Below are 27,812 nucleotides of genomic sequence, written 5' to 3' on the forward strand. Positions count from 1 at the left end.
GTTGAGGCAAGAGTGACAGAAAATGAGCAAGAGCTTGCCAGGCTGGGAACACAAATTGAGGAAATAGAAAGAGAAATGCCTCTTCGAGAGAAAATAAAAAACATTTTCAAAAAGTATGGATTCACAGTTGTTGCTGTTTTCCTTGCTGTTGGTTCAACAATCGGTGTGATTGTGAATGCGCTCTCAAAAGGACTCAAATCTGTTGCCAAAGGAGTTGGAAATGCTTTGAAAGATCTTGGAAAAAAGCTTGGTCAACTTCTCCCTGGATTGATTGGTTCAATCGTCAGTTTCATCTTCAAAACTGCAGGACAAGTTGTTGGATTCCTTGGAAAAAACGCTTGGCTGTTGATTCTTGCTGTTGCAGTTTTCATGGTTGAAAGGATTCAAAAAAAAGTTAAAAATTGAGTTTAATCCATTGGATTGGACTCAACGAAAAATCCGATAAATGGCAAATGCTCCGAGTGATGCTGCAATGATGACGCCAGATTTGAAAGTTTCGTGACGCGAAGCGTCGACTCCTACGGAGTCTTGATTTGATTCTTCTTTTTCCTGGCTGTCACTCGCTTCCTGAGGTTTTTTCGTGACTGGTTGTGAATCCAAAGACGGTGGTTTTGTTTTTTGGCTTTCATTTTCTGGATTTGAAGGATGTGAATTGGGTCTGTTGGTTTTTGAAGGCCCTCCATCCATCATGTTGACTCCAACTTTTTTCAAGTCAACATTGACATCAGAGTTGACTCCGAGTTTCATGTTTCCAGTTGCTTTTTTCAGATTGTTGTTGTATCCAACTGTGCTTTGAGTGTTCAGAACAAGATTTGAAGGCATCAACCATGTTCCTGGTGAGATGGCAAGATCAAGCCTGACTTTTGCCTCATCAATCGCAAGTTGAAATCTTTGAATGCTTTTTGACAAGTCAGGCAGTCTAATTGCTTCTTCCATCATGATGAGGAATTCTCTTTGGACTTCCTTTGCACTTCCAAATTCACCCAGAATTGATGATCTGGCGTTGACTTGTGCTCCAAGAATGCAATAAACAAATGCTTCAATTGATTGATTTAGTCTTGCCATTCCTGCTTGAGAAAGTCCATTGAGAGGTCCGTTTGACATAAAAAATTCAAACTGTTTGTCAGCTCCTTGATCATTTCTGATGAAATCAATTCTGTTTCCTTTTTAGTCAGTTCCGCCTTCATCGGAGAATCTTTGACTTGATGGGTTTTCAAGTGTTGCTGGAGGATAAGTCCAATGCTTTTGTGCAAAGTCTCCTTCTCCTGGATAAAAGATGTTCACATATCCCAAGCCAAAATTTTGACCGAAAGTGAATCTGAAATCTGCGTTTGGTGAAATTTGAAATTCTGCACAGATTCTCTTGTATGAAGGAATGTCGAATTTGTTTTCAGTTTGACTGAATGTGGGATCACCTGGGAGAGCAGATTTACTTTTAATTCCTCCCATTTCGAAGAGAATCCTTCTTGTTGTGAAATAAATGTGAAAAAGAAGAAAGGATTTGATTTGAGGTGGGAGTGAATTGACGAGATTTCTTGAAATGCCTGATGCTGTTGTTGCGCACCAAAAGGCAAAGTTGAGTTGTTGCGGCCAATGGTCCATGTTTGGTTGATTCAGCCATTTTCTTGATTCTTTTGCTGTTTTGTGAGAGATCTTTGTTTTCGTAAAAATTTCTCGGAATTTTGTTGTGAAGCTTTCATTTGGTTTGACAAAAATTTTGATTGGTTGGTTGAGGATTTCCCCAAAAGATTCGGGGATTTTGTCTGAAAATGGAACAGCTGGAACTGGATTTGAAGGATTTGAATTGAGAATTAGCTCGATTGGAAAGCCTCCAAATCCAAGAGCTTTCTTCATTTCAACAGACCAATCTTTGGGATTGGGTAAAACAATTTGCCAATGTTGACCGGGAACAATAACCAAATTTATTTGAGCTGTTGCGTGTGTTTTGTCGGTCATATCCACTTGTGCAACGAATTTGCTGAGGTCAGCGTTGGGAAATTTGGCTTTGAAGTTTCGCCATGCTTTTTCTTCTGCTTGTTCGGAAAGTCTTTTTGCTTCTTTTGGGTGGGAATCTATCCATTTTAACAAGTTTTCCATTTTTTATCTTTTGAAAAGAAAATGACTATTTTATCTTTCTTATGAAATTCAAATGATAAAACAATTTGGCTTGATGAACCAATCGAAAATTTTGAGGTCATCCGGATGATCAGTTGCTCTTTGTATAATTCTTGGCACAATTTGAAAAAAGAGAGGAGAAATCACAGTGATTGATGATAAAGACGTCATGCTGTCAATAGAATTTATCCTGGATATTACGATCTTCAATCAATTGGAAAAGAAATAAAGAATTTTCTCGAAAAAGAAAACATCAAAGTAATTCTTGGTGATGAAAGGGGTTCAATTGTGATTAAAAATCCTGGCAAAAAAGTTATTTTTGATCGTGAACTGACTTATCTTCTTGGCCTCAGTCAGAACAACCAACGGCACACTCTGAAAAAAGGAGATACCATCATCAATCGTTTGTTTTCATTCAATAACATCCTCATCAGCTGTGATCTCGTGGATAAAAACGATAATTTTTTCAATGGAAAACCTTCAACTGTTTTGGCGTGTTTTGACGTGAGAGGAGAAGCTTACGAAAGAGAATTGTACTATTCAAAAATTATTCCGTTTCGAAAAATAGCAGGTGGAAAAAAAGTTATCAATTCTTTGCAGATCACAGTGACAGAAGAAAATGGTGAGGTCATCGATTTTAATGGGCTTCCGTTGAGATTTGAATTTGAAATTATTTGAGATCCTTTAATAAAATATGAGTGAACAAAATATCATTCCAGGCCCCACGGAGTGGGACCGGGGCGTAGCCCCAAGTGCGCCACAACTTTATCCTTCTCTCGAAGCGAACGAAGTTGGTGCGGAATTCAGATTAAAAAAGATTTGTGATTGTCAAAAACAACTCGAGGATGAAATTTCTCATTACAAACGAGTCAGCAAGAAGTACAAGAGAGCAAAATCAATCGCTTCGAAAATATCATCTGCTTCAGTATTTTTGACAACCTTGTTGGCATCAAGCAGTGTTGCAACTTCATTGAGTGGAATCGGGATTGCTGTCGGAGTTCCTTTGAGTTTGACGGCATTGATTACGACGCTTGTCTCATCGGCTTCAATGGCCGGAAGTCAAAATTTTGAGAATAAAGTGAGAAAACATGAAAAAACTATTTCTCTTGCTGAATCTTCGCTTTTGTCAATGAGTCGATTGATTTCAAAAGCATTGAAGGATGGATTCATTTCTGATGGTGAGTTTGACTCGATTTTGCGAGAGATTGAAAAATATTTTTCGATGAAAGAGCGTCTTCGAAATAAACAAAGGAAGGACTCAACAGTTAAAAGCGAACCAACGAAGCCAGTTGATGTTGATGCCTTGAAAGAGGAAATAAAAAAAAAAATATCAAAAAAAACTCGGATCCCTTCTCGACGTAGCGAGTTAATAGTTGAATTTGAGAAGCGAGCGGGTGGTTTTTCGTTGTTTGTTTCAAGAGATAAAAAAATTATTTCAAATGATTTACTTCCTCAAAAATTATTATACAGGGGCTTTCCCGCTGAAAGGTTATAACTTCCTGTTTTTCAAAGTCAAGGAAGTTTTAACGTGGGCATTGAAAACAGGACGTTCTAAGAGAGGGGCTTTCCCTCTGTTAGAACGTCCTGTTTTCAAAGTCGAGGAAGTTTTACCGTGGACATTGGACTTTGGTGCTATTTTCGAAAATGACCTAACTGTCACATGACTTTTTTCAGCCAATAATAAATCATACACGTGTATGATATGAATCATACACGTAAGTGATTCTTGCCAAACTAAAAAAATATGGACAACGCACAGATGCTCCAAGACGTTCATCAAAGCTTTTCAAATCTTGGTGAGAAATATCCCAGAATTAAATCTAATCTGGAAAAATGCTTCAAAGACATTAAAGAAAAATGCGGCGTGGAGAAATCAAGCCCAAATGAAGAGAAGAAAGAACATATCAAGAATCTTTTAATGAAGTTCATGGACACGTCACATTTGTGGATGACTTACGAAGGCTTAATGGAAGAAATACCAAAGACCCAAGAACAACTAGTACAAGTTTTGAAAAAACTGTCCAAAGCGATTTTATCGCATAAAAAGAAAACTTCATGGTTTGCTTCAAGACAAGGACAATTGCTTAAAGATGGAAAAATATACCTTTCAAAGAAGATGTTCAAAGATACACAGAAGGCGACGGGATTTACAACTCGTTATTGTAATTTTTTAATTTCGCTTTATAAACTCTTTGAAGAATATCCAAGACTTGGTTACTGTGGAGTTTCAATACGTACTTTTATGTCAAACATGAAAATAATTAGAGAAATATGTGAAGAAGATGAAACATTTTGGGAAAACATTTCTTAAATTATCGTATTGGGAAACGGCGTTTCCCGACATTAAACACGCATATTAATAAGATTAGTTAAATTTGCATTTTGGGAAACGGCGTTTCCCAAAATGAAACAAGCATATTAATAAGATTAATGAAATTTGCATTTTGGGAAACGGCGTTTCCCGATAAATATTTTTGGATTGACAGACCGTAGCAATGACAAAGAAACAGCGGCCACAAATGTTTTCTGTTGTTAATAAAACATTGTTACACCATTTTTTATTAATAAAGTGGGAAAGTCCCTTCGTGTTCGTGTGACAAACATTGTTCCTTCATTGGTTGAAAAAAAACAAAGACCTGTCAAAAAAATTTAAAAAATATTTATTTAAAATGGAAAACGATTTTATTGATTTGAAACTGAAATTGAGAGGAAAAAGTCTTTTCGATTTGTTTCTCTCCAGAAAGACAAAGAATGATTTAATTGAATTAATCAAACAAAGCGATGAAATCAGTGTGCAACCTTCTCGTTCTTCACTTGCTGAAATGGCAAAAAAGAAGCAAATAAAAAACAACGTAATTTTTACGAAAAATGAGTTGGAACAAGCGCTTGGTCTTTCTTCAAAAAAAGACAAAATGAAGTCCCTTCGGGACGGAGCGAAGCTCCAAAAGCCTTATGTTTTTTCAAACGCCGGAAGTCGCTTTGAATTCGCCACAAGAAAGGAAGCGATGAATGGAATGAATCTTTGCGCGGTTGGAATTGCAAATGCTTGCAAAAATGGAAAAATCTTGATTGGCGACATTGAGTATGATTTCAAAAGAGAGTGATTTTCAGAGAAATTCTCTGGAAATATTACGGCTTGCCGAGGGAAAGTCCCTTTGATTTTTTCTCATTAATAACCGGAAGTTTAAGCCGAGGGAAAGTCCCTTTGATTTTTTCTCATTAACTGGCCTCCGCGTAAGCTGAGGGAAAGTCCCTTTGAATTTTTTTGGAATTTTTTTCATGACCTTGGGATTTTTATTTCTTTCGTGACCTTGGGATTTTTTTATTTTTTTTTTTTCGTGACCTTGGGATTTTAAGACACCCCACGGCTAGTTTGTTTATTGTCTCAGGTCTCTCTTTTATCAACTACTAAACCTTTAAATGGGTTTTATTTGGGGTGTCTTGAAAATCTGGAACATGGAACAGTTCCCCATAGTCTCTCCTGGCAACCGACCGCTGGCCAAAGAGCCCGAGGACTCTAAGTACGAGATTGGCGGGTGACAAGAACGAAAGCTCTATGCTTGATTTTAGGGCACGTCCCAGAGCTACCGTGAGAGGAGCAACATTTTGGAATACTTCAATGATCAAATTAAAGTTCTCCATTGAGCGAAGCTGGATTAAGTCGTTGAGGAGCGCAAAAAGCAAGCCGAATTACGGTATGACAAACATGGATTCGCTCTTAGAGGAAATGGTCGGAAACAATGGGAAATGTGTGGTCCACTGATTAATTCGTACTTGAAGGAGATCGGAAAAGCCATAGGTTCGAGGCTACAGCAGATCAAAAGACACCAGCTTAGCCAACCCAGTTATTCCTTTCGTTCCTTGGCCTGTGTTCCGCCATGTTCGTACTCTGGCTAGGGGATACTCGGGAGACACAACAGCCTTAGATCCCCTCCCAGTTAGATTTTCATGCAGAGAAAGAGTTATAATTTATGCAAATTCAAATGACAAACGAACAATAAGGATATTGGCCTGGAACAACGTCAGACGAATATATCTACATAAATTATTATTACGGATGCCATTTTCGAGACTAACCACATCACATGACCAGAACAGCGTCGCGGAGGAAAGTTGCCCAGCCACGGGCCATCGTGTCTACACACGGGTATCAAAGAAGATGTTCCAATGATGAATTAATCCATCAAATAAAACCACTGGTAAATTAAAAGTGTGTTGATGGTGAATTATATCCAGAAGGTGTTGTATAAGGCAAGATGCAGCAGAATTTCATTCCATCGTGTAAAAATTAAATAAATAAATAAATAAATAAACAAAAAATAAAACCCTTGAATTTTTATAAAAGAGAGAACGATATATTTCCCTGTCGTGGAGTGCAAAGCATAATGGGTGACTATGTTGTCAATATCTTGTCGGCATGATAACAGCAATCCACTTGATAAAACTACTGTTATACCAGATTGTAAGCTGATACATCTTAGGAAAAGTCACCAAGTTTGGTGGTGTTTGCTTTCGTTTTTTAAACGTCACGAGCTAAATCTAGATCAGTCTCCCCACCCTCTCTTTCCAGGCTGAATTAGATAAAAGATGACTTACAAAAAGGCACTTACCAATTAGAAGAAGGATCACTGAGGCATTTGCTCCAACCACCAGTAACTCGAACATGATTTTATCCACGGAATGATCCACAGATGTAGGGATGTTTTCGCTGGGAATCTTACTCACGGCTCCTATTCCCAAGTTGGTGAAAGTGACCACTAAAGATGTTAGCATTAACCTGTTCTCGAACTGATCTACCACTGGTTTTTTGACGGCAAAGGCAATTGCATAGATACCTGAAATGATGGAAGCGATTCCTGCATAGGACCTGCTCTCACTGCCGATTAGGATTAAACCAGATGTCAGGATAACCTTACGCACTGTATCAACAAGTTCCCAGTACCATGCAGAAGGCCTGTAATTTTCAAACAGGAATCGTAATCCCGTAAGCAATTCAGCGCTTTTTGCTTCATTGTCGTCGTCGCAACTTCCACCTTCGTCGTCGTCTCGGATAGTTTGCAGCGCCCTTCGTTGACTCAGGAAGAGAGTGAGGAATGAAGCTGCTGGCAGCAAAAGCACGTAACCAACGGCAACGTATCCGACGATAACTAAACGATTGTATCTTGAACTATTACAGTTGATGCCAAAGTCCGCCTTTAAATATCTGCTACAATCATCCTTCTCATCTTCACTGCAAAGCGTGCGACAAGCGAGAGGCAGTACGGCTGCTGTTTTTGAACACGTGCTGAGGTAGGTAACATAAAGGATGAAAAAAGCGTTTCTGTAGATGAACTCTTTTGTCTGAGACATTTTTAGGGCTTTCTGTTGGTCATCCAAGGTGGAACGCAATCTGAGGTATAACTTTCTGATTCCGTAAACACAGATCGACAGGATGATAACTAAAGCGTTTAGCGTGAGTATGGAAAAAAGATCCCCAAATGCATCAATTTTCAATTCTGGAAAGAGACAGTGAACAGGCGCAATCTGGAACACGTTTAACTGCAAAGCCTGGGAATATGTTCCGATGAGGGCAAGAGAGTCGGGCCATTCAATGTATGCAAATGCTTCAAGCAGTCCAAACGTTACTTGGTAAAAACCAATAACGATTTTGAGCCGCCCAAGAACAATGTCTACTGAAGAACGTCCGAAATTCTTTTTGCTTTTCTTTTTGCTTGACCATACCAGGATAGCGATTATTATGAGAATGACTACAGCTGAGATAGAAAGTTGCCCGATCATCCATTTTTTTGTCGGGCACAGTTCGCAGCTTTTAAATTGCTTGTAGTAGCGATCACTGCATACTTCACACAACGGACCTTTGTATCCAGTGCTGCAGTTAGAATCTATACCTCCAGTACAAGATTCTTGGCGAGGACATCTATGAGGTTTCGGTAGAGCGTGTGGGTACTTAGTTAACGACCGATTGGGTAGCGAGCCATTCATGTGTGCATTAACTTCAGCGGTAACATTAAGCACATTGCTTGTGAATTCTCTATAGAGATGTTTGTGTGTCTCATTTTCCCAGTTCCACCAGAAACCAGACTTTAAAGTTGCGAAGTCATCAGCGCATTCTAAACCATCACCACCACATTGTTTGCATTCCCCAAACAGATCTGTCCGATGAAACGACTGCAGGCATTTGCAAGCTCGAAATCCAGCAAAAGAGCTAGAATCAGTTCCTGTTTACGAAAAATAAAGTATAGTTTTTAATCTCCTTATCCATGCATGTATAGCTTTTTGTCTCTGTGTCTGATTTTGAGGTCGCGCATAACGGTTTGCAGGTTTTCTCTTCAGTTATAATTTGATCGATAAGTACTGCTATTCTTTATCAGTAAATGGTGCAAAAATAGTCAATTGTTCGACTCAATAGGTAACCATAGCAAAAATATAGCCGTTATAAACATCCATTGTTTTAGCTTAGGTTAGCATAACACAGAAACGAGCCTTTGGATCCCAACGTTTTACTATGGAATTGTAACCAGCATGCCAATAAGCGTCTTCTTACAAAAATGTGAGGTGAATTATTTAGCGCAGTATAAATTAATATTTCTTATTCTTCGGTTGGCTCGGTTTCCTTTGTTCTTTTCGGTTGAATATATTCAACAGCCCCTGTCAATTACTAACTGTCTCAAAAGCTGGGTGCGGCTTTGGTTGTAAAAGGAAAGGGCGGGGCTGAAAACAATAGCTGATAACCACGGACGAGGGGATTATGACGAGGGGGGAGGGATATATATTTCCCCCCTCCCTCGCCATATATCGCTCGACTTATTCCCCTTATTCAGTGTTCTCAAAAATTTCAACGAGTGCTTAATCGTTTACTATTAAAGAAAAAATGAACAACATAACTTTTACTACTACTACTACTACTACTACTACTACTACTACTACTACTACTACTACTACTACTACTACTACTACTACTACTACTACTACTACTACTACCCCAGGCACATTATCTTTCTGTGCTTGGAACGTCAACGGACTATCGTCCAAACATTTTGGAAACAAACTAAATGATGTTGATTTTCTGAGCGTTATTACTAATTTCGATTTGATCGTGCTAATAGAAATCTGGAATTGTCACGACTTTGACATATCCGGATATAAATCATTTGTTCAAGGCCCCATCCCTAACCAATCAAGAAAAGGGGGTCGGTACTCAGGAGGAATAGCTTTATTATACAAAAGCAACCTTCAAAAAACTATTCCCATTGTAAAAACAAATCAAAACTTTCTATGGTTTAAAATTGATAAAAAATTCTTGAATTCGTCAAAGGATTTTTACGTTTGCGGGGTTTATATCCCTCCATGTAACTCTAAATATTTCGATTCCGAAATATTCGATCAACTTGAGCAAGATATACTGTGTTTTTCTTCAGCGGGATCAGTGATTCTACTAGGCGACTTTAACTCAAGAACTGGAAAATACTCCGATACAGTTTCCCAAGATGGAAACAATATAATCACCAATGATCAGTCAGAATCAGCTTTCCACCCAGCAGAAAGAAATGGTTTCGACAATGTTCTAAATACTCACGGGAAAAAACTGCTTGAGATATGCAAAACTTTTGATTTAAGGATAGTTAATGGAAGGGTCAATGGAGATACCTTAGGTAGACCTACCTTTCATGGAACAAACGGGACAAGTGTTATTGACTATTTCATCTGCGATCACCATACATTTCTAGACGTTGCCAACTTTGTTGTTGAAAAACCATCCCCCATATCAGACCACAGTGCTATCTTAGCGTGGTTAAATCTTAACACCAATCTACCAGCAGGGGAAATTCAAAGAGCAAATTCTAGCAATCGGTTAATGAGATTACCGCGCCAGTTTTACTGGGAAAACGACTCTTTCTTAAAATTCAAAAACACGTTGCGCACGGAACCAATTCAAATTCTTATCAGAAACTACTTAGAACGAGACGATGGTGATGTTAACACCTCGTTAACAGATGCTGTAAACATTTTAACTGCGACTTCAAAACTTTGCCTCAAGATTAGAATAAAAAAGCCTCGTAGACGCATAAAGAAAGCTTCAAACAAGAAATGGTTTGATAGCGAATGCCGATTAAAAAGACATGAAGTACGAAAACTCTCAAATCAAAAGCACCGCGATCCTCTCAACTCCGAAATACGCGAAAAATTTCACCAAACGTTGAACGAGTACAAAAATCTCCTCGATTTAAAAAAGAAAAATTTTCAGAAAGAAAAAACAAAAGAACTCGATGAAATATCATCAAATCCTGACAAATCATTGTTCTGGAGTTGTCTTAAATCGATAGATGATACAATCCCCAACAAAAATCCTCCTTCAATACCAGAAGACAAATGGTTAGAACACTTTCAATATTTACACTCCGACGAGCCAAAACCATCTACACATCAAGAAAAAATTTATAATGAGCTACAACAATTAGAAAAAGAAAAAGACCAACTTAACTCCTTAGACCAAGTAATAACTCAACAGGAAATACGTCAAGCTGGGAAAAAATTAAAGAATAAGAAATCGCCCTTTTCCAACAGAATAAGGAACAAAATGATCAAAGCGAGCCTTGAAACACTAATGCCTCTTTACATCAAACTTTTTAATCATATCCTAAAATCTGGAAAGATGCCAGATGTATGGTGCCAAGGCCTGATAACCCCCATTTACAAATCTGGTGACAAGAACGATCCGACAAACTACAGGGGCATCTGTGTATCAAGTTGCCTCGGAAAACTGTTCTGCTCAATCTTAAATCAACGTCTACACTCTTATTTAAAAGAAAACAAAATATTACATAACTCACAAATTGGCTTTCTGCCTGAAAACCGCACAGCAGACCATGTTTTTACTCTTCGAGCCCTGCTAGATAAATACGTTCACTATCACAAAGAAAGGGTCTATGCCTGTTTCGTAGATTTTCGCAAGGCTTTTGACTCCGTCTGGCACGTTGGTTTATTTTATAAGCTACTCGGTGCTGGCATTGGAGGACAATTTTACAATCTAATTAAAACTCCTTATTGTAATTCTTCCTGTTCTATAAGAATTGGAGACAACAAAACACGATCTTTCTCGTACTCCAGCGGTGTCCGTCAAGGGTGTATTCTAAGTCCTCTGTTATTCAACTTTTATATTAACAATCTGCCATATTCATTTCAAAACGCGCTTTCTGATCCATTTGTCCTCCCAAATGGAACGAAAATAAACTCACTTCTGTATGCTGATGATTTAATCATTCTGTCGAGATCCAAAACAGGATTGCAAAACTGTTTAAATACGCTATCTTCTTACTGCAAATCATGGATGCTAAAAATCAATCCTAAGAAGACGAAAGTAATGATCTTTCAGAAACGCTCAAAGAAGTCCGTTGACATTGATTTTGAAATAGACACCGAATCTGTTGAAATTGTTCAGGAATACACTTGATTAGGAACTCGTTTAACCTCAACAGGAAATTTCACTCTTGCGTTAGATCACTTAAAAGAAAAGGCCATGCACGCCTTCTCTAACATCCAAAAACACACACTCCTCAGTAAACTAAATCCCAACACAGCATCTCAGATCTTCGACACGATGATATTCTTGATCTTAAGCTATAGCAGTGAGGTTTGGGGTATGTACACGAAGCAGGAGTTCAAAACATGGGATAATTCCCCATTAGAAAAAGTACATTTAAAGTTTTGCAAACGCTATTTGGAGGTAAACAACAAAGCCTCTAACCTAGCATGTAGGGCTGAGTTAGGGCGATATCCATTACTTATTGCAATAAACCAAAAAATTATGAAATACTTTGTTTACCTAAACAATAAGGAGAATGACTCTATCGTTAAGCAATCTTTTCTGATGTCAAAACATTTACACTCCATTAATCATTCCGGTTTTTACTCCAATTTTATGGGCATGTTAGAAAAACACTATTCATCTGATCTAAATCCTGAAAATTTTAGCAATGAGACAATAAGGCAAATTGAAACTAATATGAAAAACAAGTATCTACGTTTCTGGCAACACAACCTTGAACACTCAAAAAAGTTAGAGTTCTATAAGGTTTTCAAGAATGAATACTCTTCGTCTAATTATTTAACTCATTTAAGAAATTTTCCTGATAGACGAAACCTAGTTAAGTTTAAATTAAGTAACCACAAACTCAGAATTGAAGCTGGTAGATATCAGAAAGATCATCTTCCTAGAGAGTTAAGATTATGTCAGTTGTGTCAATCAAATCAAGTGGAAAATGAAACTCATTTCTTGTTTCAATGTAGTTGCTACTCTTTACAGAGGCAGACATTCTATGAAGACATAAGTAAAATGATACCTGATATTCAAACGAAATCGACATCAGACATTGTGAAACTACTGATGAATTCTAAAGACTATAATGTAAACAAACTGGTTATGAAGTTTTTTTCTTCATGTATGATTATACGTGACAGGCTATTATTGGATATTGATGATGTAACTTAGAATATAATTAATTATATATTGTTATGATACTTTACACTGTTTTGTTAGTAATTAGATTATATAAGCTTTTGCAATACTGTAAATCTTGTGGTCATGCAAATAAAGCAAATACTACTACTACTACTACTACTACTACTACTACTACGACTATTACTACTACTACTACTACTTCTACTATTACTACTACTACTACTACTACTACTACTACTACTACTACTACTACTACTACTACTACTACTACTACTACTACTACTACTACTACTACTACGACTACTACTACTACTATTACTACTACTACTACTACTACTACTACTACTACTACTGCTGCTGCTGCTGCTGCTGCTGCTGCTGCTGCTACTACTACTACTACTACTACTACTACTACTACTCGTACTGTGCCACTGGTAGCTTTCTTGACATTTGCAGGAATACGGTCACGATTCCGTTCCGCAAAGACAGTCTAAGAAGTTTTCGGTCAAAAAGACTTCATCTTCACAATCGCGTATCGTTGTTTCCACACGGAACGATAGCTGACTGCACACTATTTCCAAAATTTAACAACAGCCGCTCAACCACGTGTAGTGTACTGAATGCAGTGATTATGCAAGAGTGGCAAACATGTTTACCACGCATACCAGCAGACAAAAGCAATTGTTTATACATATTGTTGTGTGAATAATCCAAAGTTCAGAAAACAGTTGAGAACAGAAACATCGAAATCTCACTGCCTACAGCTGCCATCAAAAAATGTTATGTATTAGACTTCGACCTGGTATAAAAAAAGCATCTAATTATTTAAGGTCTTTGTTTCTATTAAGGAAACCTTACCAACAGAAAAAAATAAGCATGTTATTGACCTGTCCTCGGGGATATGTGATATATTCCCTTCGTGGCGTGCCCTCGGGTGCAAGGGGAATATATCACATATCCCCTTGTTCCAGGCCAATAACCCTTACATAATTAGTGTACTCATATACACTACTTTGTTGTTTCCAGTTGTTATTTTATTGAAAGTTGCCCATGTTTGCAAATCGTTTCAATCTTTTCCCGTCAGGACAATTGTTCGTTTGTTTAGCGGAAGAACGAAAGAAAAGGAAACACCAACGTTTGAGTCTCTTGGCCAGGGATGAGTAAACTCTGCAGCGACACGTTTGGTTTTTCATCCATGCGTCGGGACAAGTGAAAGAAGGGACAACGCCACAAAACCTCTCCAGGGCTTGGAATCTTAGACTGGGTTACGTTACTACATGCCTTGTGTTTCGCTGTAGATTTTTAACCCCTTTAAACACTTTGGATATTTTAGCAAGATAATGGTATTACCTTGTGGACAGGCTTTGCAATCGCTGGCGCTCTTCCCAGGCGCATCGTTCTCAGACACAAAAGTTCCTTTAGGGCATCGTAAACAACTGTCACTGACAAAGGCTTCAGTGTCCGAATAATGACCTCCTAAAATGTTAAACAAAAAATATTCAAAACGTAAAAGCCTTAACCATGCTTTCTAGGGTAAGCAGGGAAATAGCGGGAGTGTCACACAAGTGGTACGCGATAAACGAGCAGCTCACTATAGTTATTGAGCTCCCATGACATTTTTGTATAACCAATCAAAGCATTTTAAAGGATGTTACGCCGCAACTGAATGTAATACTAACGCAAAATGTAATAACATCGACGCAAACTGTAATAAAGTATTCAACGCAAAATGTAAGAACTTTTGAACGCAAAATGTAAGAACGTTTCTGACGCATAATGTAATAACGCAAAATGTAATAACTCACGAATGACGTGAATGGTATTTTGAAATCGATCAGTATCATGATTCAGTTTACGTTCACCTATGCATAAATTGAATAACAGGTGTACAGGTTTTATTCTCAAGTCTTAAAAGTTTCAGATCGGGGGACTGGTTTTTTCTTACGGTATCTACTTATTGTGGCGCTTAAAAATGTGACTTTTTGGTGCTACGCTTGTTCAAAAGAAGAGTTCTTAAATTTTGCGTTGAATACTTTATTACATTTTGCGTTAATATTGCATTTTGCAGGGACTCTCGACATGGTCACAATTTCTATCGTATATTATACACGTTCGTGTGGCACTCGAAAAATAGGCGCCGCCCTCCAAAAAGCGCCTCAGCCCTCAATAACAACGCGGTCACTTTTTCGAAGCACATGAACATTAACTCTAGGGTGGGAGATTACGAAAGGGGTTTCATCCTCATACAACTACAGTCAAACCTCTTAAAAACGGACACCGCGGGAACATGAATTAGTGTCCGTATTATAGAGGTGTCTGTTTTAGAGAAGTAGGCTTTAGATGGATTTCGGTCTCTCAGAGACCAAGTGAACTGTCCGTAATAGAGAGGTGTCCGCATCAAGAGGTGTCCGTAAAGAGAGGTTTCGCTGTGCCTGTGTCCGATCTACAGAGTTTTTAAACCGAGTCTGTTCCTATTATGCATTTACGTATCCAAAAGTGACTGTTTTAAAGAAGCGTAGCACCAAAAAAGTCACATTTTTAAGCGCCACAATAAGTAGATACGGTAAGAAAACATCAGTACCCCAATCTGAAACTTTTTAAGAGTTGAGAATAAAACGTGTACACCTGTTATTCAATTTATTCACAGGTGAACGTACACTTAATCATAATACTGATTTCGAAATACTATGCACGTCATTCGTGAGCTATTACATTTTGCGTTATTACATTATGCGTCAGAAAAGTTCTTACATTTTGCGTTGAATACTTTATTACAGTTTGCGTCGATGTTATTACATTTTGCGGCGATTCTTGTTACATTTTGCGTTAGTATTTTATTTTGCGGCGTAACAGACTCTTTTCTTTTCCTTATATAATTTGACCTTAATGCATTGAGAGGTAAATTCGCTTTAATGTTTAAGGAAAAAATAACGCTTGCACGCGTTAAGTTTGGTCATATAAAGATAACTTGCTGGAGTAAAGAATGTGATTTCTGAAGCACACTAAATAAATTAAAGGGCCAGTATCATGGGAGAAATCATGTTTTTGGGCAAAGATTCACTAAATTTAAACTTCGAACACTGTGTTACAGTTAATTTCTAAATCGCTAATTAAAAAAATATATTTGACGGAAAGGTTGAACCAAAATATAGTACAACCGATTTTTAGTGTATTACGACAGCCAAAATTGGAAACGTTGGCCTGACGTTTTCAAACTTGAACCAATCTCTATTTTGGTCATCTGCCAGCTGATAGTTTCTTGGCATTGTGATATTCTTTTAATGCAATTTTGGTTATTATATCTTGGCTGCTATCAACGGAATAGCGTCTCTTTGATTTTCAGTGTGTTGCTAAAAATAGCGTGATACTGTCCCTTTAAGATAAAGTTTTTCCAGAACAGCATTCATTATTTTGCAGATTCAATTTCAATAAAAATTGAGCATCACTGGAAGAAGCTTTCATTAACGTTATAATAGAACTGTATATTTTAGAACATATCTTTTTTGGTTTAAAAAAATACACCCAATGAATCATGTTTAACACATTGCAAGGTATGTCTTTAGTAAAGAACAGGAAACGTTAATCCTTTGTGGTTTTATATCAGGTTGTCAGTGTACTAAGTATGAATGTGACGGTAGAATGCTTTTAATTTTCTTTGTTTGGCGGCAAACTATGATACCCTATTGAGCATGATTCTATGATCAAATCATCTCTGTAAATAATCCACTATTTTGTTTTTATCAAGTGCGGACATGAAAATTCTAACTTCCTTTCTGGAGGCGCTCGTACTGTCTCGGTTTCTTATTCTTATTCCATCCAAAAATACGGCAAACGAATGTTCCCTTCCTTTTTATAGAGATAAGTGAAAATGCATTTTTTTGGGAAATTGAGAGTATTTAAAAGGTACAGCAAACACCTCTGTCCTGAAAATAAAACCATTTTCTTGGGATGGTAGGGTTTAAAGTAAAGTTGCAACTGGCTATCTCAAACTTGTATGTCTGCAACAAAAAAATGTTTTCCTTGTTTGTTGGAGATAGAGGAAGTCTACTCTATGGTCAATTTTTACTCTATGGGCAATTTTGATCGGTTTCTTGTAGAATCCATGTCATGACCTCAATCGGTCACGTTTTCCTATCTGATTGGTCCATCCAAATGAACCTCTGTAAGTATCAAATTTTGAAGCCTAAGCTTAAAAACGATATAAATCTTAACAATTCTTCGAATGTATTTTCCTGGATCGCTTTGAATAAACATTTCACTCCGTCAAGGTTAGTTTTTATGAACATGTATCTTCTGTGTCCTGAAATCTTGATAAAGTGGACTTCAACTCTATTTATATCTTTATTTATTTATTTGTTTATTTTTATTATGAGTAGGTAGGTCAAATTGTGCCAAGTAAATGACCTTGAAAATTCATGCTGTTCAACAGAATTGTTGTAACAGTTGTTGTTTTAATTTTCATCACTTTTCCGGGGAATCCATGCCCCATTTGCCTTCCGAGCTAAGTGAAAATGTTTTAAACCATACGTAGTAAGACAATTTGTCACATTCCCGACACCCCTTCCAAAGTGCCTACTTTTTTTCCTGTAAACCGTATGTCCACCTTGCCTAGATCAGTATCCTATGATCAGGTTGTTCTGCTGAGCGCCTTTATTGCACATGCCATAACCCGGAGACAGAGTATTCGAGGGAGTGGGCAAACATATAAGGTCGGAATACTCATGAACAACCAGCGAAAGATGCCACATTTAAATAGTCAAAACAGCAGCGTATATCGAACAAATGAGTGAATGAATGAATGAATGGATGGATGGATGGATGGATGGATGGATGGATGGATGGATGGATGGATGGATGAATGAATGAATGAATGAATGAATGAATGAATGAATGAATGGATGGATGGATGGATGGATGAATGAATGAATGAACGAATGAATGAATGAATGAATGAATGAATGAAAGATTCATGAATCAGCATTTTTGATTTTAAATTAATCAATTGTTTAAAGACGAGAATTAGCGATAAGGAAATCCGACGTTTAGAAGCCACTTTGTCCGTCATTACCAATAACTATGCAAGGAAAGCGCAATATGTTTGTCAAAGTCTTCAGTTATAATAAATCAGTTGTTTGCCAGCTTTAATGCAGTGGTGGTCATTTATGATAAGCCGCCTCTTCTTAGGAAACAACTTTGTTAAGACACTTAACAGTGATTTTAAAAAGATCTTCTATACAAGATATACATTTGAAGACACTCACCTGCTGGGCACTCTTGGCAGGTACGAATGCCCAACTTCAAAAACGTGCCGAATGGGCATGGAAGGAGTCTGTATTCTCCAAGTGATGTATTTCCAAATCCAGCAGCCACAAAAGCCTGTTTCATGCTCTCCTTAGCTGTTACATCCGACACTTGAGAAAGGTTGATATCTTCTGATTCGCCTTCCCCCAGGCCACTTCAAACAAATCACAACAAAAGGAAAGAAATAATAGAATACTTAGCTGAAATCGATCAAGCTAAGAATTGTTCGATAATATATTCAGAAAATAATCAGTTTAACACTTACAGCTGGATTTTGCAGTGCACTTTTCCATTTGCACGGGTGAATTTCATGGTACCTATTTTCCCATTTCTCACAGTTCTGCAAAAGGTACATACATAGCTATTTGCTTTTCAACGGGTTCATTGAATCATGAAATTGAACTGAAAAAAAAAACCATTACGTCATTTACTCGCGCCTATTTATAGACTATCAAGGCTATGACATTAGCACCCGAGAGAAAGATGCTACGCCAAAAGATGTTTCCTTTGAGGAGTACAATGAGGATATGTGTCCAAATGGAGGCCATTTGGTTTTCTTTCTTTTTTTTTTTTTTAAGTGACAGTGTACTGCAAACATATTTGCTTTAGGTTACTCAAAACAGGAAGATTCCTTTTTCTGCAAAAAATAATACGTGTCATAATTTAGTTGACACTGCGAGATGAAAATAAGTGAAAACTGTCATAGCGAATTGTTTCCAGGTAAGTTTATTTAAAAGGTTATAAAAGTTCAAAAACTCCTCTAGAAAACACGGTGTCAAACTGGAATATCTATTAATTAAGAGTATCACTATTTACTATTTGATAAAAAAAAAAAACTACTGTTTAAACGCGGAGCAGGATTTTTGATACTCACATTTCAGGAGCCAGATTAGCTGCCCCAAGGAGAGATGTAGAGTTTACTAACTCCAACTCCGTCCTTATCATGTATCTAACGACAAGAAAACGATATTGTGTTGTTTGCCTTTTTATCAAATGTTATTTAATATCTTTCACAAGAGTAACGGGGTGATGACAAACCTTATAATTCGACATCCTTTGAAACTTTGTTTTTATAACTGATCTCAGACAAATAATTGAATTTATCAAAAGCTTTCAAGTTGACACCTAATCATTCGAGCACTCTAATGCATTCTTTAGAAAACGAGACAAAGAGTTATTGTTTCTGACTTGTGTTTGTAAATAAAAGTACACAATTTGCGGGAGTGAGTTAGGGTAGCTCTCTCGAGAAAAAAAGCAAGACGCTCAAGCTTACTACTAGTCAGTCGAACGGCGACGGAACCCCTTTGAGAAAATTATAATTAACGGCAAATATTTGAAATGTGGCTTACTGTTTTTCATTTTCCGTTCACTTTCAATTACACATTTGTGTACCTTTATAGCCTAATTTTGATGTAGTAGATTTTATTTTGGAAAACAAATTCCTTCCGCCGAATTCACGAACTGTTGGGATACTTTTAATTACCTTATTCAGCACTTTAAACGAATTTTTGTTTTCCTTTCAAGACTAAAACGATTAATTTTCCATATCCCAAAGGTCTGTTCCGATCAAAAACACGACACCTTTTTACTACGATGTGAGCCGAACCTCTGGAGCGATAAAGTCTTTCTACTGTCGAAAAGGACCGTTGGGATAAGTATTATTAGTGGGTAAAATTTAGTAATGACTGATTGCCTCATTTTCTTTGGACCATGAGCAGAGATATCTGAGAAGCTTGCATATATACAGTTAACACAGAAAACCCAGGCACAGTATTTAAACGTCAGGTTGTCTTCGGTCTTGTTGGTGATTTAGAAGGAATTTGTTGCTGTTTAAAGCCGGCAGTTTCGTTTCGTTTTTACCTTTAAATACAGAAAAATGAGGAATGCTAGAGAATCGCTTCCTTCTTCTCTCAGAAATTGCTCTCGCATCAAAATTCTCATCCACTTCTTCGACAAGCGCCAAAACTTAACCATAACATTCACCTTTCATGTTGATCACACTGCGATCTTACATAAGGAAAATTGGAAGAAAATTCAGTTGCCGGTGATTTTCGCCTACGTTCGGCCTTTTTGACGGAAACCACCTTGGGAGGCTGCACGAGTTTAAATTACATGAGGTTCTTTTATTGGCCAATTCAAGCTGACTCTCACGCGCCAACAACGGAAAGTGCACAAGAGGGAAGAGCTTTCTTTCTTTCAATAGTAATTACGCGCCCAGAACTATTGGGAACATGTTTTCATTGTGGACAATGTTAGCGGAATTAACGACCTTCCAACATATACTCACATAGAAAGAACATCTTGTGGCACAACGAATGCACGAGGTCCAATGGCTTGTATAGGATTATCTGACAGTAATCTGCCGAAAAAAATAACTTTTGTTGCACATGTGCGAATCTAGCTTAATTACCGAACAAGAGGCTACCAAGTACCCGAAACATTGTAAAAACACTTTAAGAATAACACCTAAGTGAGATCTATGATTGATATTTGCTAGAAACACACTAGGGCTGATTTTGTCATTTACGGGTTTTTTTTTTTTTAGTAATATTATAAATAATTTTCAATGCATGGTACGAAAATTCACAGCATTTATATTTATGCTGTGAACCATAATTTACAAACATTAATGCAGTTTCAAAGTTTCTAGGTTACAAGCTATGCGTTTTCTTTCCCAGTGTTTGTCAGTTAATGATTAAACTCTCACAAATTGACATTATTTACAAAAAAAAAAACAATAACAACAACAACTTAGAAAATAAAACAAAACACAAAAACACTTAAAAAAAGCATATTAAATAAATATTGAAAGGTAGTAACTATTTCTAATTCAATGCTCACTTTTAGGCGAAAAAGTGTGAGAAAACTGTCAAAAAAGAGTTCTATATTGTAAAGGGCTGCTTCAGAAACCCACTTACAATCAGAAAATGATAATGTTAGAGATTGTTTCGTTTTATTGGCCGACTAACATTGGAAAGTCTTTCAAATGGCTATAGCATAGGAACAGTGTATTATTGGAACATGCGATGTAAGGAGTGAACATCAGTTAAGCATTGACTGCATGCATTGTTGCCACAAATTTTGGTTCTTCACAGACTTACTTTGGTTGTAAGTATGTTGTGAATAATCTTATATTGAAACATCGTTTTTGCAATGTCGTTTTTGGATCTGGAAAGGTACTTTGTATACTTTACGAATGGTTTCGTGAAAAAAAACGTATCTTAAGATCTTTTCAGTTTCAGTTGTAGTGTCAAACCAGCTTTTGTAAGAAAACTGTTTACCATTGATTACAATCTTTTCGTTATTCCAAATTATTCATGAGTAGCCTGCAGAACAGGTGCTAAATTTTTTATTTGTTTAAGTTTTTCCCCGTTTTTCAGGCGAGTGGAGGCAAGTGCGAAGCTCGATTCACTCGCGACAGGGGGAGGGGGGGGGGGGGGGGGGATTACACCTGCCCGCACACACATTGTTCATGCTATTCCGACCCTATAGACACTTTCCAAAATCTCCAACCATTTACTGCGTTTAGTGTGGACGGTGAATACCGGTACTACGTAAACTGCCACAAAAACATACGCTAACGGAAAAACAGCACGGGTAAATTGTCCTTGGAGACAGTAAAAACTCTGCAGCCTTCAATAGATCTAGTACAGGAAGTAATGAGAAGTTTTATGGATTTCCCTCTTTATGAAAAAAGGACAATTACAGAGGTTATCCACGTAAACAACATGGCTCGCGTCCCGGCCTCTTGTTGTCAGTTGTCGTTTAAGTCAACAGTCCACTTAGGCCCAATTTAGTTTCTCTCGTGTATGTCAATAGGTTATCGTGGGCCATCCAGAAAATAGCACGTCTCGTAAATTTAACTGCCAGGATATTCAGGCAACAATTGTTCGAAGAGCAGTCGAGAGAAACTATAACTGTCGTTTAGTACTGAAACAGCGAAGAAAGGGAAGCGTTAGCCAGATCAAACTTTTTCCAAACCTGGCTGGAAGCCATTCAAGTATATTTCTTTAGTTTTTCCTTTACCGCATTCGGGAAAAAAAACGAGAAGGGCGTCTCGAAGAGCTTAGTCAAAAGAAAACAATGACACGACCGCCATTTTGTTGTCCAAAAACATCTCATGACCTCTTAACATTAAATAACCAACTGGATAGCCGCTTTCATATATGAACGACCGAATAGCATGAACAATAGTGGGCGGACAGTCGTTAATTTTTTGGGCCCCTCCCGTCGTGCGTGATTCGCACCTCTCGCTTGCCTCCGCTCAAAGAAAAAAAATGCAAAATAATGACGGCTGTTCGTCAGGCTAATTCATGAGTAGGTAGGGTTTTCATATAATTTTGTTTTGTATTTTCTAATTGTTTCAATAGTTCGAGGCAAAATGATGGAGATTGTTAGCCTGTAATGCGTCAAACTGTTAGTTACAGTTTATATCAAAAGTTAGTACTCCATGCTTCTCCAGGGCTGCTTCTGGGATGACTTTCTAGGATGCTTCATTTACTGATTACGTGCGCGGTATCCAAGAGACTTTTAAGGTTTTATTCATGATATTAAAGTCCGTCAACCTAAGTCCTTGTTTTTTTTTTCTCGCCTATAATTGTTGACGTTTTAATTTCAGTTATTTTGCGATAATGTCGTTTCGAAATGAAGGTTTCTCATTGGCTCAAAAACTGTCATGTAAGCGTGGCAGCAGGCACTTAAATGGGTTCGGTGCGCACAGATCAAAATTTTACTTCCGTAAATGAACATGCGACGTTTACAAGCTTGTGACACTGTTCAAGGAACTCTAATAATATTTGTTTTCTGGTGAACATGTGCCATATAAAGCGGATACAACTTTTTTCTTTAAAGGTAAGCGATAAAGAGTGATTATAAATTCGGTAAAGAGAAATTTACAGTAAGGCTTAAAAGAATTTTTCTTGAGTGTGAAAACGGCCAAAGTAAATAACAATGAGCTTAAATTCCAATAAATTATGGCATTTTCAAAGCAAAAGGATGTGATTTATTTGAACTGCTCCCCTTTTCAGACGCTTTGAAATGTTTTCGCTTTGCTCAAAAGTTTTTGTTTAAATTAGTACCGTCGCCAATATATGCGAAGTTTTCACCTTCGCGTCTCTCCAGAAAATACCTTCTCAAGCCTTTTTTGTAGGCTGTCAACGTTGCAGGCTCATACTCTTCGCCGAAAGTTTCTTTTCGGGTGTCTCCTATCTCTAGAAAAAAGTGCTTCAAGAGCACTGGTGCATTGTCTTTCATGGTTCTGGTCTGTCAATTTGATCTTCTTGTCGTAGCTAGCGCAAGCGCCGAATGGCAGACTCGGTAATTTTTACAGTATTTTTCACCGCTTGGTTTATTTCAAATGTTTAAATCTCCACGGCATCTAAGCTAGGATAATAATGCTCTTTTTTCGTTTTTGGGCACTAGTATGGTTGCTCTTTTTATTCTTGCTTCTGGTTGTGAGGTTTATTCATCACTGTTTTCATGATGTTGGTTATCTCGCGGCGGTAACAAATTTTCAACAAACTTGCTTTGAAAATGTTTAAACCTACTAGCTGGTCTATTTCGTCAATGGTGGTACTTTATGGACTGTAAATTTGTGCATTTTCTTTTCCTTTGTTTTTTTGTCGTAAAAATTAAAGCCAAGAATTCAAATAACCCGCCCAGAGAAAAAATGTCGCGTACAGATATTACCATGGCTACAGTTTGACTGAGATAAGAATTTCTCTTTCAATCAGCGCACGATTTGTACTTTATCCTTTTATTCTCTCCAACAAAATGTTTGTATCGCGATAAAACCCTAGACACGGAATATATTTTCTCCCAACTAGCCGTCACTATAAAGCCGTAACGTCGTGTCAAAATCGAATTTAGTTTATATTAGTGAGGTTTATTTTTTTTTATAAAGCCTAAGGTTTCTTCTCAACCAACTGTTAGAAGTCTTTTCTAAGTTCAGAATTACGTCTACTGAAAATTAAGCTCTAGGTTTTGAATCAAACCTCCCGGTTCTAGTTCTCGAGGCCAGCGAAAACCAAATGAAGTGGTCGAAGCCGCATTCCTTTTGGTTTCATCTTTGTTTGTTTGTTTATTTTTGTTTTTCATCTTTCTTAATTTCTTTTATCATATTAATGCCAGGTCAAAAATTTAAGTTATTCAGGGTGTAAATATGGAAATTTCGATCTCTTTCGTTACACCACAGGTCACCAAAGCGTATGTGACACAGGTTACCATGCAAGCGTGATTTAAGAGTACTAGTTTGTATGGAGTTAAAATTAAATCGAAATTTAGACAACAAATTTCCCTAAAAACACACAAAAAATATACTTAAGTCTGAAAAAGCTTACCCGGTGTGTTTTGCTGTGTTTTCAATGCTCTTCAGTGCTTCCAAACGTTGTTTTGAGCGGTTTATCTCTCAGCAGCTGGTCCACGTGCATCACTGTATTATGTTAATGACAAGGTAGGAAACTACAAGTCGAATTTGAATAAAATTTGGCCCGTCATTTAAGGAGAGCACTTCAAAAACCTCGCTAAAATGTGCTTGAAACTTAAGCTCTCGCTTACCTGCCTTACCATATGGCAAGAGGGATGATGTGCGGTCCCTCCTGGGTAGCTCATTTACGGAGGAGTTCATTTATTGAGACACAGGCCTTCGTTGAAAACAAAGATTATTTCAAATCGGGTGCCATTTTTGCCGCCGACCGAGCCGTGTCCCTGGAATGTTGGAAAAAACTCACGGTCAAACCTAGGCACGGGTACTAAAATGTGCCCAGCCGGGGAAATCCACGGAAAGCCTTTGGCACGTAACAAACCACAGACACCCCCTCCCGGCTAAGTGCAGTTCTGTACCAGCCAGCCGACCTAGTTGTGGCCTTTTTCAGTAACGCGTAAAACATGCTTTTGTTCATCAGTTAGCCTGCATGATGGTATAATTGAGCTAGATTCGCATTAACGTGACACGAGAATATAAATCAATATACAACTTATACTGAATTACCTCGACATATTTGCTCATCCACGAAAGTGACTACACCTTGCAGCGGATGTAACTTCGTACCAAAATTTGATGGTATTGACTGTGACCTACCGAAAATGACTAAACACTCATCGCCAGATCTTGTCAAACGACTTAAATTATTTTTTCTTCCTGCCCTCCTGCTCGCAAGGAATAAAGCGGTAATGAGAACTTCGAAATACAAAAGGTTTAAACAGCAAAACATTGACCTTACACGTTTTTTGAAAAAGTGTTGCCGTTCTCGGCAAAACAACAACTTTGCGAATTTCAAGGTTTTTTGGAGAGCGTATATACAAAGACAAATTTTCAGTTTCTTTTAGTCAGCTTTCATTCAATAAAAGCCAACTCGTAAGTTAACGAGTTGGAAAATTGCGAAGTCAATTCATAATAATAATAAAAAAAAAAAAATTAATACAAAAGTCAATTCATATTCTCAAGAGACGTTTGTTGCTGTCACGCCAAGCACGGTTGACTGGCACAGAACTGCACTTAGCCGGGAGGGGGGGTGTGTGTGGTTTGTTACGTGCCAAAGGCTTCCCGTGGATTTCCCCGGCTGGGCACATTTTAGTACCCGTGCCTAGGTTTGACCGTAAGTTTGTTCCAACATTCCAGGGACACAGCTCGGTCAGCGGCAAAAATGGCAGCCGATTTGAAATGAACTTTGTTTTCAACGAAGGCCTGTGTCTCAATAAATGAACTCCTCCGTAAATGAGCTACCCAGGAGGGACCGCACATCATCCCTCTTGCCTTATGGTAAGGCAGGTAAGCGAGAGCTTAAGTTTCAAGCACATTTTAGCGAGGTTTTCGAAGTGCTCTCCTTAAATGACGGGCCAAATTTTATTCAAATTCGACTTGTAGTTTCCTACCTTGTCATTAACATAATACAGTGATGCACGTGGACCAGCTGCTGAGAGATAAACCGCTCAAAACAGCGTTCGGAAGCACTGAAGAGCATTGAAAACACAGCAAAACACACCGGGTGAGCTTTTTCAGAGTTTAGTATTTTTTTTGTGGGTTTTTTAGGGAAAATTGTTGTCTAAATTTCGATTTAATTTTCACTCCATACAAACTCTTAAATCACCCTTGCATGGTAACCTGTGCCACATATGCTTTGGGACCTGTGGTTACACGTGTAAACTTGAAAGCCGTTCCTACCTATTTTATTCCTGGATAGTTCTGCCATGTAGTTTACGTTGCACGAGTTGAAATAATAGGCAAGTAGTCGAAGATACGTGAATTTCTATTTCTAGTCAAGTGGTTTTAGTTGGCATTGCTATAGTAGCTGATTAAAACACCTGGTGAAAGCTTTACTACAGCTATCCTTGAAATGTTCAAATTGCTAACCCTTTCTAAATATACTTACAAATATTTAAGTCTTGTGAGGTTAACAAAAGCTTCCTCTGGTATTAAGCGGATGCTGTTATTTTGAAGAATCCTATTGAGAACAAAAAGCAATAAGTAAATAAGTAAATAAATAAATAAATAAATGAATGAATGAATAAATAAATAAAGAAATAAGCAAATAAATAAATATGTAAATGAATGAATGAATGCACGAACGAACCAATGAATCAATGAATAAAAAACTGTTAAAATTGTGCAGCGCTACAGTTTTTGTTACAAATTCAGTTCTAGCTATTTGCCGACAATTATTGTTGTAACTCGATTTTTTTCATTCTTAATTGCTCAACATTATATTTTGCCAACGAGCGATCAGTTTCTCGAAAACCATGCTCGTGCATGGTGTTTAATTTTTCTGTTCAATCAATCGATCATTCAAACAATAAAAGTCAGTCAATCAATCAGTGATGTTCAAGCACATATAGTCAACGACGAAGGAGGATTGAGAATAAGGATTGGAGAATAAGTTCAGAGTTTCGATTCCGTGTTATTGACTAAAAAGTACCGTAATTAAACACATCCATAATTCAACTATGAAAACAATGGACATGCTATACCTCAATCCTAATAGAAACATGACAGAACATAGGATGCTACTCACAAATATTCCAGTTTCCGTTGATTCCGGAAAAGACCAGCGGTAATGTTCACGAGTTTATTATCTGCCAAGTTACTGGAAAAATGCAAACAAACAACACAGGGGACTTTTTATTAGGTTTATATACATTTTCCAACAATTTGCAATAACCAATAATGAAAAATCATAGGCCATTGTGTTTGGGCACGTTTCCCCCATGGCTAGACATGAATCCTTTGCATGAATGTTGCCCCATTTGCCACATGACTGGGTTCATTCCTTGGAAGGTGTTTTCGAAGAATTCCTTTTGAACTGTTGCCCTTTGATTATGCCATGAACAACTCCACTGCTTGACTTCATTGATTTCAGTTGTGCTACCGACAGTTCATTGGTTCTTGCAATTTCAATAGCTTTGTCGAGAGATAGAGGCGGAGCGCCAGCACGTTGGTTTTATAATCTACTTGAAGTTGTAGAAAATAGAGTCGCGACGTTAAAATTGACATTGAATTAACCCAGGATTTTACAGCTGCAAATTTCGCCACGATAACAACTATGCTCAATTTTTTCTTAAGTTTGTGTGCTTTTATAAAACAAGATTTAATTTATAACACATGTTCTAAATCGCTCTAACTTTGGATATTATAAGGTTAGTGACGTCTATTTCACCCGCATTTTCATTAAAACCGTTTATGCCTGGCGGATGATTGTACTATTTGTTTTAAAAAAAACTGGGCGTCAGATCCCGTAAAGTTTGTCAGCCATCACTTGTTTCCTGGCGAAACGACCTATGAGATTGAACTTCAGAAATTCCGAACTGATAACATAATTTGCATACAGATCTGGGTGCAATTTCTGACTTGTTACAACAAATTTCCCTTGTTGCGTATTTGAATTAGGAGGAGTATATGTTGTTGTTAAGATCGCGTTTTCACGTCTTCCTGTGGTATCTCATC

At 37.6% G+C, this 27,812-nt stretch overlaps 2 protein-coding genes and 1 long non-coding RNA gene across 3 annotated transcripts in view; all 3 read right to left on the minus strand.

Moving 5' to 3' along the window:
- Window positions 1-27,812, minus strand: part of LOC146475584 (uncharacterized) — an 873,425-nt gene that overhangs the window by 650,066 nt on the left and 195,547 nt on the right. The gene's annotated exons all lie outside the window — the stretch shown is intronic.
- Window positions 1,168-18,209, minus strand: LOC146475603 (putative leucine-rich repeat-containing protein DDB_G0281931). Its single transcript, XM_085116049.1, has 5 exons — window positions 18,141-18,209; window positions 17,836-18,029; window positions 13,925-14,050; window positions 6,726-8,333; window positions 1,168-1,265 (listed from the first exon to the last, which is right to left on the minus strand). Exons 1-5 carry the CDS (start codon window positions 18,185-18,187, stop codon window positions 1,168-1,170), a joined length of 2,073 nt encoding a protein of 690 aa, XP_084972175.1. The 5' UTR covers window positions 18,188-18,209.
- LOC146475604 (uncharacterized) lies at window positions 20,163-26,961 on the minus strand. Its single transcript, XR_014865922.1, has 3 exons — window positions 26,884-26,961; window positions 26,245-26,316; window positions 20,163-20,234 (listed from the first exon to the last, which is right to left on the minus strand). It is a non-coding gene; the product is annotated as an uncharacterized LOC146475604 (long non-coding RNA).

This window comes from Pavona decussata, unplaced genomic scaffold (assembly GCF_977016875.1).
Source record: "Pavona decussata unplaced genomic scaffold, jaPavDecu1.1 SCAFFOLD_84, whole genome shotgun sequence".
In the NCBI taxonomy this organism is placed as follows: domain Eukaryota; kingdom Metazoa; phylum Cnidaria; class Anthozoa; order Scleractinia; family Agariciidae; genus Pavona; species Pavona decussata.

Excerpts from the sequence above, each read along its gene's own strand:
- LOC146475603 (XM_085116049.1), bottom strand. The coding sequence starts at position 18,187 with ATGAAATTCACCCGTGCAAATGGAAAAGTGCACTGCAAAATCCAGCT. Across the intron at positions 18,030-18,140 it reads GTGCACTGCAAAATCCAGCT|TGGCCTGGGGGAAGGCGAAT; the intron begins GTAAGTGTTAAA and ends ATTTGTTTGAAG. Across the intron at positions 1,266-6,725 it reads AGTGATCCTTCTTCTAATTG|GAGAAGGAGACTTTGCACAA; the intron begins GTAAGTGCCTTT and ends TCTTTTATCCAG.